Source organism: Phodopus roborovskii, unplaced genomic scaffold (genome assembly GCF_943737965.1).
Source record: "Phodopus roborovskii unplaced genomic scaffold, PHOROB, whole genome shotgun sequence".
In the NCBI taxonomy this organism is placed as follows: Eukaryota; Metazoa; Chordata; class Mammalia; order Rodentia; family Cricetidae; genus Phodopus; species Phodopus roborovskii.
The window spans coordinates 1,388,928-1,407,507 of NW_026125575.1; the positions used below are offsets into that span (position 1 = coordinate 1,388,928).

Below are 18,580 nucleotides of genomic sequence, written 5' to 3' on the forward strand. Positions count from 1 at the left end.
TGTGTGGTATCTGGAGTCTTGCTGAATCACTCACTAACTTATTCACTGAGACAGGATCCCTCACTGATCCTGGTGACCAGTGATTGCTATGTGGGATAGTCAGGAGCTCTGAGGATCCATGTCTCTGACTGCCCTGCACGATGGTTGTACACATGCAAGACCTCATCCAGCTTCTCTGTGGGTGTTGGGGGTCAAACTTAGTTCTTCATGCTTCGTGGCTGCTGTTTCCCTGACTAAGCCTCACCCCCCAGGAACTAACTTTCTTCCCTCCTCCTGCTCCTTCTACCTTCTTTTTGTTTTTGACATAGAATCTTGCTATGTACAAGCTGGTCCAGAACACTCTAGGTACCTTAGGATAACCTTGAACTTATGATCCTCCTGTTTCTGCTTCTTGAATTCTGGGATCACAGCATATACAATTCCCTGCCAAGACTTAAAACAAAACAGAGACAATCTGTGTACCCTGGATGGCCTGGAACTCATAGAGCTCTACCCACCTCTGTCTCCTGAGTGCTGGGATTAAAGGCATCCACTATCATGCCCAGACTGAATACTTTTTAAAGTAATTCCGTGGTGTGTGTGTGTGTGTGTGTGTGTGTGTGTGTGTGTGTGTGTGAGAGAGAGAGAGAGAGAGAGAGAGAGAGAGAGAGAGAGAGAGAGAGAGAGAGGTCTGTGTGTTTCGGTGGCCATGCCACCATGTCCATGTGGAAGTCAGAAAATATTACAGGAGTTGGTCCTTCTGTCCTACCATGTGGGTCTACAGAATTGAACTCAGGTCATCAGGCTTAGCAGCAAGTGCCTTTACCTGCTGATCCATCTCACTGTCTCTACATAGTGCTTTGTAATTAAAAAACACAACCAAAACTAACATTGTAGGACCTACTATAGTTACCAAACCCAACATAAATATCTAGTATTTGCATGTAACCTATGCATGCCTTCCCCATGTGCTTTAAATCATCTCCAAATTGCTCATAATACCCCATAGTGCAATGCAAATGAGATGTAAATAGTTGTTCTAATGTATTGCTCAGAGAATGCTGATAATAAAAGAGCCCCTATATGCTCAGATGGGTTTTTTAAAACACGCGTGATCCCCGGTTTTGAATAAGGAGCCTGTAGATGTGCAAAACATTGTATTTTACTTTAGAAGGCTTCTGTCGTGGGGCTAGGTGCTCTCAAGGGTCCCCTAAGTCATACTCCCCATTTTGCAGATAAGACAGTCAACCAATGAGACAAATTAGCCGACGACAGAAAAGTAATTAGCAGCTTCTAGCTTAATCATGAATGTGTGTCCCAACTTCTGCCATGTTCTTTCCCTGATATTCTCCCCGGTGTAAGGAGACAGACTGAGTGTTGTTAGGGACCAGTGACTTGTCTGAGGAGGTACTGCATGGATAGAGAGCTGATTGACTGTGATGGACTCGGCTCTGTAAAAGACAGCCAAGATGCATGGGAGTAAATACAGGGATGACTTGTCACTTCATATGTAGGCATTTAGGTGATTAGGAGGCTGCTGCCACAGGAAGGCGAATGAATCACCACTGTAGACTTCTCAGCTCCCCAAATGCTACAGAATGCCCGTAGAAGTAGATATATGGAGTGTACTACGCACCACAGCAAAAAGCATCTGCCTTGAAACGCACACCATGAAAGGGGTATTCATAGTTAGCTACAAAGTGTTAGCAGCTTCATGTAGCCATTACTTGTGTGCCTAATCTGAGTGGGGAATGAGAGTATAAGTGGTCGGAAGCAACAGCTGGAACTGTAGAGTTAGAACAGTAGGGTTTAAAGATAAACAGGCAAGTGGTTTTGTTCTTGCTTTGCAAATGATGCAAAAAAAAAAAATGTTGCCTGTAGAGCTTTTGCATCAGTGGGGGATGGGGAAGTCATACGGCTTCATGAGAGAAACAAAAAACTCCCCATGTAATGTGACATTCACTTTTTTTTTTTTTTTCTTTTTCTTCTTTGGTTTTTCGAGGCAGGGTTTCTCTGTGTAGCTTTAGAACCTGTCCTGGAACTCACTCTGTAGACCAGGCTGGCCCTGAGCTCACAGAGATCCACCTGCCTCCCAAGTGCTGGGGGGCAGCCCCTGGCTATGGGGCCACTTTCTAAGCAGCCACAAAATGACACTATTTTGTTTTATTATTGCTGCATACACGAATGCATTTTCTTTTGATCACTCCTCAGTGTTCCCTCCCAACTCCTCCCAGGTCCATCTTTCCATATGTGACATTTTCATATCATATATGTATGAAATCTACTGAGTCCCTTTAGTGTTGTCTGCACACACACACACACACACACACACACACACACACACACCATTTATGTTGGGTTATTTACCAGATTGGCCTTGTACAGGTGTTGTGTAGCATCCAAAGTTGTTGAGAGCTCATGAGCTCAGCTGCCCGTAGTGTCTAGAAGACCCTGTTTTCAGCTGTGTTCCATAACCTCTGTCTCTCTTCTAATGATACTTCATGAGCCTTGTGGTGTATGTGTGTGTGTACATACATGCATAGTCTTAGTTATGGTTTACTATTGCTGTGAAGAGATACCACAATCATGGCAACTCTTAGAAAGAAAAACATTTAATTGAGGTGGCAGCTGACAGTTTCAGAGGTTTGGTCCATTAGCACCACAGTGGGGAGTGTGGGCCATGCAGGCAGACATGGTACTGGTTTCATCTTGATCAGAAGACAACGGGAAATGGACTGTGACACTGGGTGGTATCTTGTGTACAGGAAAACTCAAAGCTTTCTCCCACAGTGATGCACTTCCTCCAACAAGGGCGCACCTGCTCCAACAAAGCCACACCTCCTCATAGTGGCACTGGCTACTATTAGCGAGCACAGATAATTTTTTTTTCTTTCTGTTCTCCACACTAAATTCTGTCTGCTGTAAAAGAAGCGTCCGATAAGAGCTAACCCCTGCACTGCCGTGAGGGGCTATGTTTGAGTGTTTAGAAAGCTGTTCCGTGCTACCTATCAGTTTAGAAGGACGTTAGGAATTTCTGCTGCAGGGTCTAGGCTATGGCAATGGGTTACGACTCCCCTCCAGCTGAACAATGTGATAGGCGTTGGTTGCCCTTAAGGGTGTTTGTGACTCTGTTGCACAATGGGCATCTCGCTGTGTGTGAGGATGTGAAGACTGGTACCTCTCTCTCCCGGCAGCCTGCCTACTGCCTGGAGGTGCTATGAAAGCTGGCCATTGGGAAAGAAACCTCCAGTTCATTACCAGCCTGATTTTTCCAAGTCCTGTGACCAAAGTATATGTATCTTCAGTGATAGGGGTCTTCCCATCAGGTTCTGGTGGGCAACCAAGTGCAACAGTAATAGCTTTATTGTTTTGAGGAGCTTTTTTTTGGGGGGGGGGATGGCTTGACTAGCAGCCTCCAGGGAGACATCTCACACTTTAGGACTGGGTTTTCTCTTTTGTAGTCTATAGTTTCTGGGCATAGCATAATTCCTCCATGCAAGGTAGTTACAATTAAACTCTGTTTTTAAAATAATGTATTTTAGAAATCTTATAAAAATAATATTTTCCACATGGCTTTAGAAATTTGTACTCACCTCTGTTTTACCCTCTTACCCCCTCCCTACTTAATCCTCTACTCCCCCATTGCTCCCTTTTGTCTTTCATACCTCTACATCCTACCCCTCCTATAAGCTCTTCCCACCCCCCACCCCTCCACCCCAATGGTCCCCTTGGAGTTTCCTGGAATCTTTTCGTAAATCCTTCCACTCTAATGCAGCATCAGTTCTTTGATGGTGGGATGTGTTTCTTGTAGACAGCAAGAAGGCGGACCCTGTTCCTCAGTCCTCAGTTAGCTTGTCTCTTGGTTGGGGAGTTGGGGCCATGGAAACTTGGAAGTTATTAGGGAGAAGTGTGTGTTGATTGATGAGGGTTTGCTGTGCTTGTGCTCTTGGTCCTGCTTTGTATACTTTGTATACTTTGTATATTATGGCGTCATTTGTTTTCCTCTCAAAGCCCCTTGGCCATGCTCATTTTTCCTTCAGTGCCAAGTCTTCCTTCTAGTGTTTTCTGTAGGGCTTGCTTGGCAGACACAATCTCTTTTGACCTAGTCCGTATCCTGGAAAACTGTTGTCTCCCACTTAGTTTATTCCTATTCGTTTTGTGTCCACTTTGGGTGTTTGTTAATTTCCTCTTTAAACCCTGAAGACTGGCTAGTCTGGGCTATTCATCGCTTTTTGTCCTCCTCTCTCCCATCTGCATTAAAAACAAAAACAAACAAACCAAGCTCAGCTCCATCACGAGTCCCATGCTGCTGCTTATGCTTCCCAGCAAAGAAGTCTGGTGCTGAGAATGAATTCCTAGAGACAGACCCCACATAACTAGCTCTTTTCACCTTTGCAAGTGACACCGTAGCGCCAGTGGAGTGACCACCCTCTGAGTTCTGATGGATGGCCCTGCTGGCTTGAGTGTTTCTGTATGTGGGAATCTGATTGTCTAGAATATTGGCTGGTAGAAAAGTGTGTAAAGTCCCTATTGCCATTCATATGAGACTTAGTATAACTTTGGTCTACATCTGGAAGCAGTAGGCTCTCCTCACGTGACAGGATGTCATCAAAGCCCAATCGCCTATATTTCTAGAGTGTGTGCTTTTTGGTTTTGTTTTTTGTTTGTTTTTCAAAACAAGGTTTCTATGATTTGCTTTGGAGCCTGTCCTGGAACTCTCTCCATAGACCAGGCTGACCTCATACTCACAGAGATCTACCTGCCTCTGCCTCCCGAATGCCTGGATTAAAGGTGTGCACCACCAACTCCCAAGGAATTTGTGCTTTTTGTCTCAATAGAATTGTTGGCTTGGTTCTAGAAATTGTCATTTAAAATGCTGAACTCAGATGGTTACGATAAAAATAAAAAAGAAATACATTTTTGATCAAGGTTCCTTTGGACTAAATCCTAGGCAAGAACGTACCTGTCACCTGAAGATCTTTTGAAGGGAGAAGTCGAAGACGCACTGGAAAAGGTGCAGGAGGCCATCCGTATCTTAAAGACTTTCCAAGATTCTTTTTTCAAGTCTAGAAAACGATTGGCAAGTTACTTCACGGGAAGCACGGAGCGAAGACCCTGGGATTTCCAGTCTCAACTCGTGTTTGGCAGATTTAACAAGTTTCTTGACAGACTGATAAAAATAGAGGTATTCATTTATCTGGTCACATGTGGGTAAGGTAAAGAAGCTATTAGCTTGTCATGTGACTCGTGTGTTGGGGAGGCCCACTCTAAGGAAGGAAGAGCGGCTTCAAAGGCTTTAGCTCTGTGGCTTTTTTATCGCCCCCCCCCATGTCTTTTATATGATACTGGAGATCATACCCAGCCTTGCACATATACCTGGTAAGCCCTCCATCCTGACATGCACCCCTGGATCTCTGGAACCTGATGTGGCTCAGGCTAGTCTTGAACTCTGTCTTCCTGCCTCTTCCTCCAAAGTGCTGGAATGACAGGAGTGGACCACCACATCCTATTTTTTATTCATTTTTTTATTGGTTATGAATGAGAGTAGGTGAACTTCTTTACCTGTCAGTGGCTAGAAATAATTTCCCAAGTGCCTGTGGAAAATTATGAAACAGGAAGCTATAAAGGATTCACCCTTCCTGTAAATGCCGAAAAGGAAATGTATGAAACTTGAAAGTAAAATTCCATACTTGAAAACCCTCTTGATAATTTAGAGTATCACACTGTCATTTCTCCTGTCTAAAACATTATTTATGAAAAGGTCTCGCTATATAGCGCAGACTGCCCCAAACTTGCTCCAGAGTCCTGATCCTCCTGCCCAATCCCCTAATGTCTGGCATGCACACTGCTGTGTAAACGGATCTGTTTGGAGCATTCACAAGTAGATAATGTAACTGCCATAGAATTAATTAGCACAATCATTAATAAAACTAAGAACATGGAAATTTTACTTTGAGTAGGTATTCTTAAGTTACGAGTTTTTGTGTATAGATGTTTCGTCTGTATGTGCAACTGTTATCACATGCATGCAGTTCCTGCAGAGGCCACAAGAGGGCACAGGACCCCATGGAACCGGAGTTGCCCTATATTTTCAGGCATCATTTGGGTGCTGGGAATCTAACTCTGGTCATCTAGAAGAACAGTCAGGGCTCTTAACCTGTCTCTAGTCCTATGTATAATTTATTATTTTTAAACCTAAAATATAAAAATTAAATGAATAAACTTTTGTGTTGAGTCTACCAATGTAGGCTTCTTTTGAACTGATGGCAATGCCTTCTTTTCAAGTTGTAGAGTTTTTTGGGTTCTTTTTGCAGATTTTTATAGTTTATCATTTATGCAAGATTTGCTGGATTTCATTCAAAACCAGAGATTTATGTGAAAATTTTTATTGTCGGTCAGCCTGAATGCCACTCAAGTCTCTCAAACACCTAAGGGTGATTTGCCTCTCCCTTGTAGACAAGCACCAGGCACCCTGTTTCCCCTCCAGTGATGGTGTAGGGTAACTGCCCAGTGTAGGTGGCTGGAGCTGTCTGCTTTACTGTTAGGATTGCACTCAGGTTCAAGTGTATGCAGTACACCAGGCACTGTCCCCACTGTTGGGTACCTCTCAGTGATTAAAAATGGATTGCCGTCTTAAAAAAAAAAATCAGAATTTGCTGTGTTTAATGAAATCAGCAGTATTTGTTTTCTGTGTCGTAAGTACCCATTAATCCTGACTGTTTGAAAATGTTTGGGCTGGAATCTTTAAAAATCTCCTTTGTTGCTGTTGATGACGGAATGCTCTGTACTTATTTTTACAAAGGAGGTGTTTGTCACCATGCTGGAATTTGAAAAGCTGGAAAGACTGGAGTTTGGTGGCACCAAGGGAGCGATCCTAAATGCACAAATACACGCGATGAGCGAAGAGTTCATGGAATGCTGTGAAGTTTTCCGACAGAGCGTTTATGACCCATCCGACTGCGATGACATGGTAATAATACGCATTTTCCCGGATAGCGATGGTGCAGGCTACCCAGGCAGACCTTTGTAGGACCCAAAGATGTTAATGACTCTCTACAGTTATCCTGGCCCCTTGTTATGATCGGGGACCGTATCTGAGCTTTCAGTTCCAAGCTCTTAGACAACCATGGACCTCAGTCTAGGTCAGTTTCTTGTGAACATCCAAAAAGGATCTTCCTGTATTCACACACATGGATCTGCTTGTCCAATGTTCGTGTAACTTGCACACTTTTCTTTAAACCTTTCTTTGTAAGTTTTGGCTTGCTGATCATTGAATCATCATTTACCAACACTCATGTTGTCCCCATTGTTGTAGCTATTAGTAATTTCATATTTTGAGCTTTAGAAATTGCTCTCAGTTTTCTATCCCTCTGAGCATGCTGGTGGCAGGTGAGTTCCCCAGGAGCCTTTCTCCAGCTCTAAGGTAAGAGCTTTTTAATGTGGTTTGCCAAAAGCAGAAACCTGAGTTTAAAAAAGAAGAAACATTTAGCCTACCTTTTAAAAGATACAGAATCTAAGTTTATTCACTCTTGTGTATATATATTGTTCAAATCAGCCGTTGAAACCTAGGTGTGCAGTGTGTCAACTTCACAAGGACGTAGTTAGCAAACCAGATCCTGCTGAAGTCCTGTGACTTTGTGGGAAGTGCAGTTACTGTGGTTGGCCCTCTGGAGTGTTTCTGTATGATCTATGGAAAAGAAGGAGGAGTGTAGTAACAATTAGTACAGGCATATCCCTAGAGCCATAGCAGGCACTAGGAAAACATTCATTGTGTGGGGCTGTGCTAGGATCCAGTAGCTCAGTCTACCATATGACTGTGGAGGACTGATCCACTGGATGAGCAGCCAGTGTTCTTAACCACCAGACCCTCTCTCCAGCCTCTTCTCTTTCCTAGAGGCGTGTCTTGATTAGCTTTTATTTTCCCAGATAACATTGCACCAGATAATCATTTTGGGAAGCACTGGTTGCTCTTCCAGAGAATTAGGTTTAATTCTCATCATCCTCATAGCAACTCACAACCCATCCATAGCTTCCGTTCCAACAGATCTGACATTCTTTTTTTGGCCTCTGTGGGCACTGCATGCATGTGGTACACAGACATACATGCAGGCATGTCTTTTTCACTATATGGACACTATATGGTGTGTACTTTAGGAAACTTCTATGGCAGTAGGTTTCCATACGGGTTTCATAAGGCCTTTATTTTTACTTGGTCCTCCCCCATTCCTGTAACCTGAACTCCTGTCCCTCTCCCCCATGTAATCCTTCTATTCCTGTTTCCCTTGAATCTCTTTATAACACTGTGTTCTATCTCCCCTTCCATGGACGATGCCCTCTTCCCTACTGGTATTCACAGATACCTAGCCTCTGTGGTTGTTTTTATTGAAACACATACATATCTAAAGTTTAATAGCTAACATCCACGTTTAAGAGAAGTGTGAAATATTCATCTTTTTAAGTCTGGGGTTATGTCACTCATGATAATTGTTTCTGGTTCTGTTTACTTGTAAATTTCATTTTTCTTAACAACTGAATAATATTCTGTTGTGTACACATGGAAAAGAGTTTATTTGGCTTATGGTTCCATATCACAGTCTACCACCAAAGTTAGTTATAGGAATAATTTAAGGCAGGCGGGCCTGGGCAGAGGCTATGGAGGAAAGCTGCTTGCTGGCTTGCTCCTCATGGCTTGCTCAGCCTGCTTTCTTAAAGCTCCTGGGACCTCCAGCCCAGGAGTGGCACCATGTGCCACCAGAGTAAACTGAGCCCTTCCACACCAATCAAGATAATGCACCACAGACTTGTCAATCCAGTGTGTGTGTGTGTGTGTGTGTGTGTGTGTGTGTGTGTGTGTGATTTCTCAATGGAGACTCTCCTCCAAAATGATTCTAACTTGTGTCAAATTGACATAAAACAAACCAGCACACCCCCCCCCACACACACACACACACTGTTCTTTTGCTATTCCTCTGTCCTGTCTTCTAATTTATACAGGTTTCTTTTTTCAGTCACTTAAGGATTTTTATGTATCTTGTTTGTTTCTATTTCAAATACTACTTATTTAAAAAGTTATTCATTCTTTTGGGCAGGTAACATTTGCAAAAAGCAAAAACAAAAAAATTACCTTCATTCTCACTGCACAGCCCTTATGGAAGTGTAATATTTGGGAGCCTGAGGTCAGAGAGTTTGACACTAAACAGAGTGGCACAGAAAAATCTGTCTAAAAACCAAAGTGATCTTTGTTAAAATGTTTCCAACATTATTCCTCCTCAAAGGTACCTCCATAATAAGTGTCCTATAAAAATGCCTCAGAAAGATTGTTGCAGATAATGACACACATCTGTGTTCATCTTTTTGTTCCCATTTTTTTTTTCCACAAAGAGCCTCCAACACACAATGTAACCATCTTGTTCCTAACAGTGTATTTTGGCAGCTTCTGGGTGTTGCTATAATTATATTTTTATTCACCCCCTTTTTTTTTACAATTGTACACTATTCAATAAATTGTGGGATTTATTGAGTAGTTTATGTTATTTTATACTATTATTCAGAGTAATAGATAGGATTGTTCAACAATTTAGCTAGAAATGTCTGCTTCTAGAAAGGTTTGGAGAATATATATATGTGTGTGTGTGTGTGTGAGTGTGTGTGTGTGTGTGTTCTCATGTTAAATACAACTAAAATCTTAGCAGCCACCCCCCTCTCTCACACACACAAAGAAGAAATCACATTGGCCAAGAATCTCAGAACCCATGAAACAATATGGAAGTAAGTTCCTCGGGTTTTCATATTATGTAAAATAGTTCAGAATTAGAAACCATTATATTAGCAAACTAGACCTGCCAGTAGGCACACACCATTGATTCCTATAAAAACCTGACTTTGTTCTAGCCAGGGGACCAAGAAGAGGGCACCCTTAGAAAAATATAAAACTTACAAGTGTCTACACTGTAGTCAGGCACCAAGGAAGCATAGGTATCCCAACACTACTCCTCCAGGAAGGCTGGATAGGAGCTCTAAACTACCGAGTTGGCATCCAATTGCTCCATCCCTCACCCCTGCTTGGTGGGTGGTATCAGAGGTGACTAAGAAGGAGCCATGGTCTTCATGCCTGCTGGCAGGAAGAGAGCGGAACGCTCCTCTCCATGGTGCTGGTGGAGACCATATGGAAATCTGATTTTGTTGTTGTTTTTAGCCTCACCTGTGGTATTAGAGGAAGCCCGGTTGAGATTGAGCACTTTCACACATGTGGGATCCAAAGAACCCTCACAGGGAGTTGGACCTCCTAGTCTGGATATAATTGTAACCAGGAGACATTCTATCCTTGTGTATTTGGAGGGTCCCAGGGAAGAATTTGGATGCATGTCTCCACCTGACAGTAATGGAGGCTTGTGGTCCCCAATCTCAACACTTGACAATGAATGCCTGGATATCAGTTGATTAGTACTCACTGGTGATAGAAACACCGGGACCATCTGAGAGCGATTGCTGATTCGGACACAGAGTTGCTGCCCTTTGTCATCAAACTACACTATGGCGCAAAACTCCTGAGCTCAAGTGACTCTGACCTCAGATTCCCAAGTGCTGGGCTTGCACACGTGCATCACTATGCCTGTCTTTTAAAATTTTAAAACCAAAAGTGTGAGAGAGAAATGATCTCTCTTACCTGTAGATGAATAAATTTGATTGGTATATTTCCTATCAGAAACCATAGATGTCAGAATTTACTGGGCAAAATGGATTCTAAGAAAGAACTGTAAATCTAGGGGTCTCTGCCCTCAGGAACAAGAAGGGATAGCCAGGTGAACAAAAACTAAAACAATGTTACCAGCGGACTGATCTTAAGAGAGTGAGTAAAGGAAAAAAGAGCTTCGTGCACCAGAAAGGGTGCAGTGGATGAATGGATGTAACGTGTGTTATGATAGGTCTTCCTCCTCTTCAGTCTTCAAAGTTAGGTTTGGAAGTGGAAGTAAAATGTTATCACTGCTTCGTTCTTGGGGTTAGAGATTGAACCTAGGACCTCACAGATGCTAGGCGACTGCCCCAGCCATGACATACACCGAATCCAATTCCACTTCTAAATGTATGGACAGAATGTATTTGTTATGAATGGCAGAAGGAAAGGATTTTGAAGCACTGCCCAGTTCAGTGTCATGAGCATTCCTCCAGTGTCCTCTTCTGGAAAGTCTATGGTCTTCATGACTACAATTTAGGTCTAATTTTTAAGTGTTCTAAGGGTCCAAGTTGACTCCCACAGAAGGACAATCAATCCATCTCCCTATCAGCATCCATTGAAGAGACTGTTCTTGGCCCTACTTGAGTGGTTTTGCACCCTTACCAACAATGACCTGATTGATTGTATGTAAGGTGTTTATGTCTGGGCTTCCTATGCCATTTCATCGATCTATGTGCCAGTACTATATTGTTTTCAATGTTGTAGACTTGTTATCAACATTGTAGACTTGTAAGCTTTCTTACTGGAAAGTATAAGCCTGCTAACTTTGGAAAGATTTAGTCAGACCTTTAGAATTATTTTTTTTAATTGCTATAAAGGCATCACAGAGATTTTGATAGGGATTAGATTGACAGGACTAATTGTTTTGGATAGTATTGTGTCTGCAATGACATTAGATCTTCTGGCCCATGTAAGTGGGATATCTTTCTACCCATCCCTCCTTCAATTGTTTACAGCAAATTGTTTTATAGCTTCTGCTGTGTATTTAAGTCTTTGACTTCCCAGGTCAAACTTATTATGAAGTATTTTCTTCTTTTTAATGCTGCTGTGGATGGAGTTATTTTCTTTTCAGGATTGGTTATTGCCAGTATACATAACTGCAAATGTTCTTCTTCTCTCTGTGCACATGTGTTTATGTGTCTTGTCTGTGCCCCAGTGTATCCATATGGGGGGGAGGTTAGGGGTCAACCTCCTGTGTTGTTCCCCAGAGTTCATGTTCCAGGAGCTTGTCAGTTTAGGCTGGGTTTGCTGGCCAGGGAGCCTCCTGGGTGAAAAGCACATGCCACCACTCCAGACTTTGTTTATTCAGGCCCTAGGGGAGGAACACAGATTCTTATGTTTGCACAGAAAACACTGCTTTGCTGGCCGAGCACTCCAGTCCATAACTGACTTTGTGTATTGACTTTTCACCCCAAACCTTGCTGGTTTGTTTATTGATTTCATTCCTTAGGTTTGCAATCTTTAGATAAAACCATGCCACCTGTGAAAAGACAGCAGAGTACTTTCCAATTTGGATGCTTTCTGCTTCACTTGCCTAGTTGCCCTGGAGAGAGCTACAATGCTGTATTGAATTAAAAGTAGGCATTCGGGTCTTGTTCCTGACTTCAGAGGAGAGCTTTTGCCCCTTTCATCTTTGTTAACGACGTTAACAACTCCGTGCTCACAGGAGGCCAATGTTGGGGGTCTTTAGCTCCCTCCGTTATTTCATCGAATGTTTTCCTCATGAAAGAGTGTTGAATATTAAGCTTCTTCTGTATCATGTGAGGTTCACTCCCCTCTCTTGTTCTGTTATGTGTGGTACATTACATTTTCTTCCTCCTTTTTAATATGTTAAACCATCCTGCTATTGTGGAATACTTCTCTTGACCACTGTTTGTAATTCTTCTATCATACTGCTGAATTCCATTTGCATATTGTCTCACCATTCGTGAGGAACATTGGCCCGAAGTTTTCTCCTCTTGAATTATCTTTATCTAACTTTGGGGTCAGAGCTTCACTTAATCTGGCAGAGTGAGTTTGCAAGCTTGAGAAGGCTTGGTCTTAATTCTCCTTCAATACTCACAATAAGAACATCTGGTCTTGACTTTTAGCTGTTGGGAAGCTGCTTGTTTACTTTCGTTATCTCACTAGTTTTGGCTTTTCTGATTTGATCTTGTTAGATGGCATGTCTCTAGGAATTTGTCCTTTTCATCTGGGTTGCCCTTCCTTCTCCCAGGCCTCCCTGAAAGTCTTGCTACATGGACTAGGTTGACCTGCTCCTCACCCTCCTTCCTCTGCTGCCATGTGCTGGGCTCACGGACACGCACCGCCATCCATGCCTCGCTACGTTTTCTAATTTTGTGCACAGTTATTCATAGTACTGCTTTGCAATCATTTTTATTTCCAGAAAATCATAATAATACCCCCACTTTCTTTTTGTAATTGAGTATTGAACATTCAGAGAAAACTGAAGATGAAAGACTCAATCCAGAGAAAATTTGTCAGCCTTTTGAATTGATGTGTTTGGATCACTTTTATTTAATGTAACTAAAGGATTGTATTTTTTGAAGAATCAACATTTCCTTTTGCTCTGTACCTCACACTGTACTTAGCTCTCTTAGCTTGCTTATCTTGTATATTTGTGATTTTTGTACCCTCTGACCTACCTCTCTCCACTTCTTCCCACCTTCCCACAATAACCCAAACCCATGTATAGTGAGATCGTACGGTAGCTTTCTTTGCTTGCACGGTGTCCCCTGGGGGTGTCTAAGTCATGACAAATGAGAAGATTTCCTTTTTTTCTGGGCAGAGTAACATTCCATTTTATATAAACTCTCCCCTCTCTCTCTTTCTCTCCCCCCTCTCTCATTTGTGTGTGTGTGTGTGTGTGTGATTATTTACTGTGCTGACCAGCATTTACATTGTTGCATATCCTCCAGTGTGAGTTATCTGCCCTGAGCTTCCTCCAGCTGTCTTTCTGAGGTGATTTTCATCTCAACTGAAGGTAGACTCAGGTAAAGGATCACAGAGTTAAATAGTTCTTCTATTTTCACATCCTTTAAGACCTTGCCCTTGGTCCCACAATGGTTATAACAATGGGCAGCTCTCTCCAGTACCGAGAGGATATAGACCACACCAAGGGCGATAAGGGATAAATCAGGTGTAAAGCAGGTTCAGTATTTGGTGTAAATTTGAAACTGATATTATAGTTTACAGTTTAACCCTCTTGGTTAAAGGATACAAAATAGCAGAGATGTGAATACACAGGCCAAGGCCTAACCACGACACCTGCGCTGTAAGATGTCAGTTGTGTGGGATTTAGGATTTAATAACGGAAGTGGGGGGGGATTGTGTGAAGTCGATGACGTTTAATATTTGTTCATGTACCTTGCCCTCCATGACACCCAGCCCCACTGGAAGGGCAGGGACAGAGAGGGTAAAGAACTCCAGTCAGACCTAAAGCACTTAACAGGGGTGGGTTTCCTCAAGTCCTGAACACACAGCCTAGCTGCCTCATCAGCATCTCCACCAGGGGTTCAATGGTTGCCTTACAATTACTGGTTCAGAACTAAGTCTTCCCCCAGCCCCCAGGCTACTCTTACTTTCTTCAGCTTTTCAGATGTCACAAATAATTGGCTTCTTAGGGCAAATGCTCACAGTCATCCATTGTTTTACTCGCTTCCCGAGTTTGTCTGGAATGGATATCCACAGCTCATTTTTCACCTGGACTACTGCTTTTCCCGAAGCTGCTCCTCTCTGACCTGTTTTGGCTCCATTAATTTATTCTCCATATAGGAGCTTGAGAGCCTTTCACATGCTTAGTCAAATCATGGCTTTTCTCTAATTAAAACCCTTTTGATAGCTTCCCAGGATGCTAATAAAGGCAGTTTTCTACTTTCCAGAATATAGAAACACTTTTATGATTCCCGAGTCACACTAGCTAGCTCACCACTTACTATCTAATAAATACTTAACTGGGGAACATCTATGAGCTGGGAACTCCATGAAATATTAGTACTATCACTGTGAAAAATAAGTCTGTTCGTTAGCCTTATTGACTCAGAATCCGGGAGAGACTGTGGGTAGGCAATTACTATATAGCATGCTTAGTGCTGGGACATGAAAACCGAGCCCTGTTTCAGCCCTGTGAAAATACACAGAGATCTGTAACACAAATAGGAAGGAAGCAAGAGAGAAGTTGGTAGGTAAAGGCAATTAGAGATGATAGATGTGGCTAGATCCTAGAGTGAGAATACTAAGGTAGTATCTGAATATCTTAGAGCAGTCAGTGAGGTTCCAACCATATAAGGCCTTGAGAGCCATGTTATTACTGTGCCATTTTAATAAATTCAGATTATTGAGTGAGATGATAATTTACAGGAGTTTGACTTGGAGTGACACAGATCACTTAGGTTTCATCTTGGAGGATGTTTAGAGGGGGTAACATCAGCCTAGATGAACAGCCAGCGGTAGCCACGAGGGACTTGCTGGAATAGATGGAGACAGAGAAGCAGGGGGTAGTTCAGAGCAAAGATGGCTAGCATGTATCAAAGAGTCAGAGGGGCTTCCCAAGTTTCTTTAGGGGTTATAAAAAGAGCAACTTGAGATGTTGATGCATTCAGATCTGTATACATGTGAATTCTCTGTGGCAGTGTCTATTTATAAACAGTGTGTGTGTATGATGGAGATTTTTGTTTTATCTACTTCTGTTGATCATTGTCTCTAAGGGTTAAGTGGTTAAGGATTATAGACTGTGTACTCTGTTTCTATCCTGAGAAGAGGGGTGTGCGAGGCTTGTCAAAACTTGTTAGGGAGTTGTATTTACTTCCAAGTGAGTGATTCTTGAGTGGAGAGGTGGCTTGGCTAGGATTCTGGAGACTTGGTTCCATCCTCTTAATGTTAAATGTAATGCTGTGGTTTGTGACAGAGTCCAGAACTCCACCATGAGCTGCTCTCACCACGCCAAGTTAAACTCATTGGAAGGGACCTGCTCAGTGTTCTCATGGAGTCAGGTGCCTTGTAAACACAACACATTTATTCCTCACTGTTCCAGAGTCTGGGAAGTCCAAGATCAAGGCACCAGATGACTCAGGGTGGGCCACCTTGTCAGCATGTGTGGTCTTGGGTGACTGTCTCTCCCCACATCTTTAAGAGAACACGGGTCCCATCCAGTCAGGATGGCCCTGGCCTGTTTTTTTTTTTTTTTTTTTTTTTTTGTCACTTCCAGAAATCACGACCCAACCCTTCGTACTACCCTTGATACATTTGGATTACACCAAGGGATCTGGTGCAGCAGAAACATTGAGAACATAGCGGATACATTTCTTCACAGAAGCCAGCAGATGAGGCTCATACTTTATGTATAGCAATGCAGTTTATATATCAAATATTCTTCTAATTGAATGATTAGATAGAGTTTTAAACAGAAGAATGGTATAAGGTTGCAAAACTCCTCTCCCAGATCAAATTAAAAAAATTTTCCTAAATGGTTCAATATAATAGAAGTATCCAATGTCTACACATGCCTAATTCCCGTTACACTGATGGTCAGTGGCCGGAGAGGGTAAGTTCACAATCACTGGCTCTAAGGGATAATATACAAAGTTTGTTTAGAATGCAGAACAGTGCACCTTTGCTACCTGAGATTGTTTTACCACTCACAAGATGGAAAGGCATATCAGCTTCTGCCGCATGTTGTAACGATTGAGTTAATTAATGTAAGGCTCCGAGAACAGAACTAAACAGATCTAGCTGTGGATACAACTGATGGTTACTGTGGATACAACTGATGGTTATTGTGGATTTTGTTGATGCACAGGTGAAGGCCTTCACTACTGTGAAGCCCGGGAGGGGGGTGGGGGCGACAGCTTTACTCCAGGCGACTGTGGCTCTGTGGCTCGGAAGAAGACAAAGCTGTAGTCATTACGTCCCAGTTTCCTTCCCTCTAACCGCGCGCATGCGTGCGTGGGTGGTTATGCATGAGGGTTGCCGGGGGTTGTCAGCTGCATATTAATGAGAACTTGGAAAACATATCTGAGTGTTTCTGCTTCTTCTGCCACTCCTGACACTTTCTCGCAGGGGAGTGGTTTTCAGTTCTTACCTGATGACCCGTTTTCCACCCACAGCATTCTGTGGAACTTACAGATGACACTCGGTTCTGGTAGAGATGTTCCGAGAAGCGGTGTTCTTTATTTGTGATTGAGATAGATGGAGGAAGGCAGACATGCTAATGCCCACATGCAACTGTGGGACCACAGTACCGGGAGGGCTGAGCCCCGTGAAAACACGGGAAACATGCCACCACACAGGCAGTGTTCTAAAAGGTGACCACTTGTGCAGTCCGTCAGAAGAAGCAGCTGTTCTTGGTAAAATAAACTAATTGAGAGAGTGAGGGACAGTAAGGTCAAGCTTAAATGGTTGCTGTTTTCACTGTTGAAATCTTCTCGGTAACTAAAACATTTTATTCTCCATGATGCAGGGGTTTGAAAGTGACTATTTCAAATTTAAGTCTAAAACCCTGGATTTTAACAGGCAGCTTGGGATGCTGCTCTGTGAAGGTCTCTGCAACTGCACTGGTTTGGAATCCGCATTTAAGGTCAGTTCTGTGGGGGGCGCTCCCAAGAAAATGAACTATTTAGACTGTTAAATGACATGGCCAAATGCGTTCTCCTCAGATTCGGCCAGCCACATTCCCTTTGCATTCAAGCCCACTGAACAGTAAGGTTTGAAAGGAGACTAGAAAGTAGCGATGTTTACTCTGGGAAGGGCATTTTTAGGACATTTAACTTTTGATCTTTTCTGGCATTCACTGTATTTCAGCTCTCATTTCCTGTAGAGCCTATCGGATGTGGGCAATGAAATATCGACTCAACAGTAAGCCACATTGGAAAGTTAAAAGAAAAAAAAATCTGTAATTTCAATACTTCTTTCCTTTAGATTGTTTGCCTATGCCACAATCACCTGCCTACTTTATTAGTGAGACTGAAACAAATAAGGGCTAATTTCCCCTATATCATTGGGTGTAAGGCACCATTGATTACCAGGCATTATTTATGTGTCAATAAGAAAAAATGCTGCTATATTAATCATAATCCCATTGATTGCCTAATGCATTCTGACATCAGAGATATTGAAACATTCGAGAATGTTTCATGAATGAACGTAATAGATTATATGTCTATTAAGAATCTTGTGAAGAGTTGGGGAATGAGTGCTCACCTACTCTACCACTGAGTGGGTAGGAGAGAGTGGGAACAGAGTAAGTAGTTCTGGGAAAGAAATGCATTTTGATAGCTCCTGGAGATGGAAAGCTTGTAATATGGAAATAGGGACAGCATGTTTTAAAAAAGGGAATTCCAAGTCATGATATAAGTGAGTACTAGGTGATATCCCAAAGGGAAATTGAGCATTTGTCACACAAGATGAGCACGGTCAGAACCACAGGCATAGTACAAAGTAATGCAGCAGGCAGATTTCAAGGAAGGAAAATACTACTGGGCTTTCAGACGGGTTGAGCAACACTAGAGAACCGACTGTGTCTGCTTCCTCCTTAAGTCAACTTGTTGTGTTGTGACATCAAGAATTGAGCAGGAGAAAAATGGCATTTTTTTTTTTTTTTTTTTTTTTTTTTTTTGTAACAAAATCATTTCAGGTAAAACTGAGGTTCTCATTGGCCAAGATATTGAGAACAAGTAATTTATGTTTAGTATGATATTTCTTCCTATGACAAGATATGCATACATATTGTTCTTAGACAAGATGGCGGCATTCTGATCTGCTTTGTAGCCTTTCCCATTTAGTAGCTGAGCTTTATTTTTATTTATTTATTTTGCCTAACCCAATTGAATAATAGTCCTTTATAATGTCTGTGCATGACTGCTCATATTT

At 42.4% G+C, this 18,580-nt stretch overlaps 1 protein-coding gene across 1 annotated transcript in view; it reads left to right on the forward strand.

Annotated features, from left to right (window-relative positions):
• The window catches only part of Dnah11 (dynein axonemal heavy chain 11), a 294,048-nt gene that overhangs the window by 13,799 nt on the left and 261,669 nt on the right, over window positions 1-18,580 (forward strand). Inside the window, exons 7-9 of the mRNA XM_051177827.1 lie at window positions 4,931-5,164; window positions 6,782-6,949; window positions 17,172-17,288. Coding sequence (XP_051033784.1) covers window positions 4,931-5,164; window positions 6,782-6,949; window positions 17,172-17,288 — 519 coding nt within the window. The remainder of the gene's footprint in view (window positions 1-4,930; window positions 5,165-6,781; window positions 6,950-17,171; window positions 17,289-18,580) is intronic.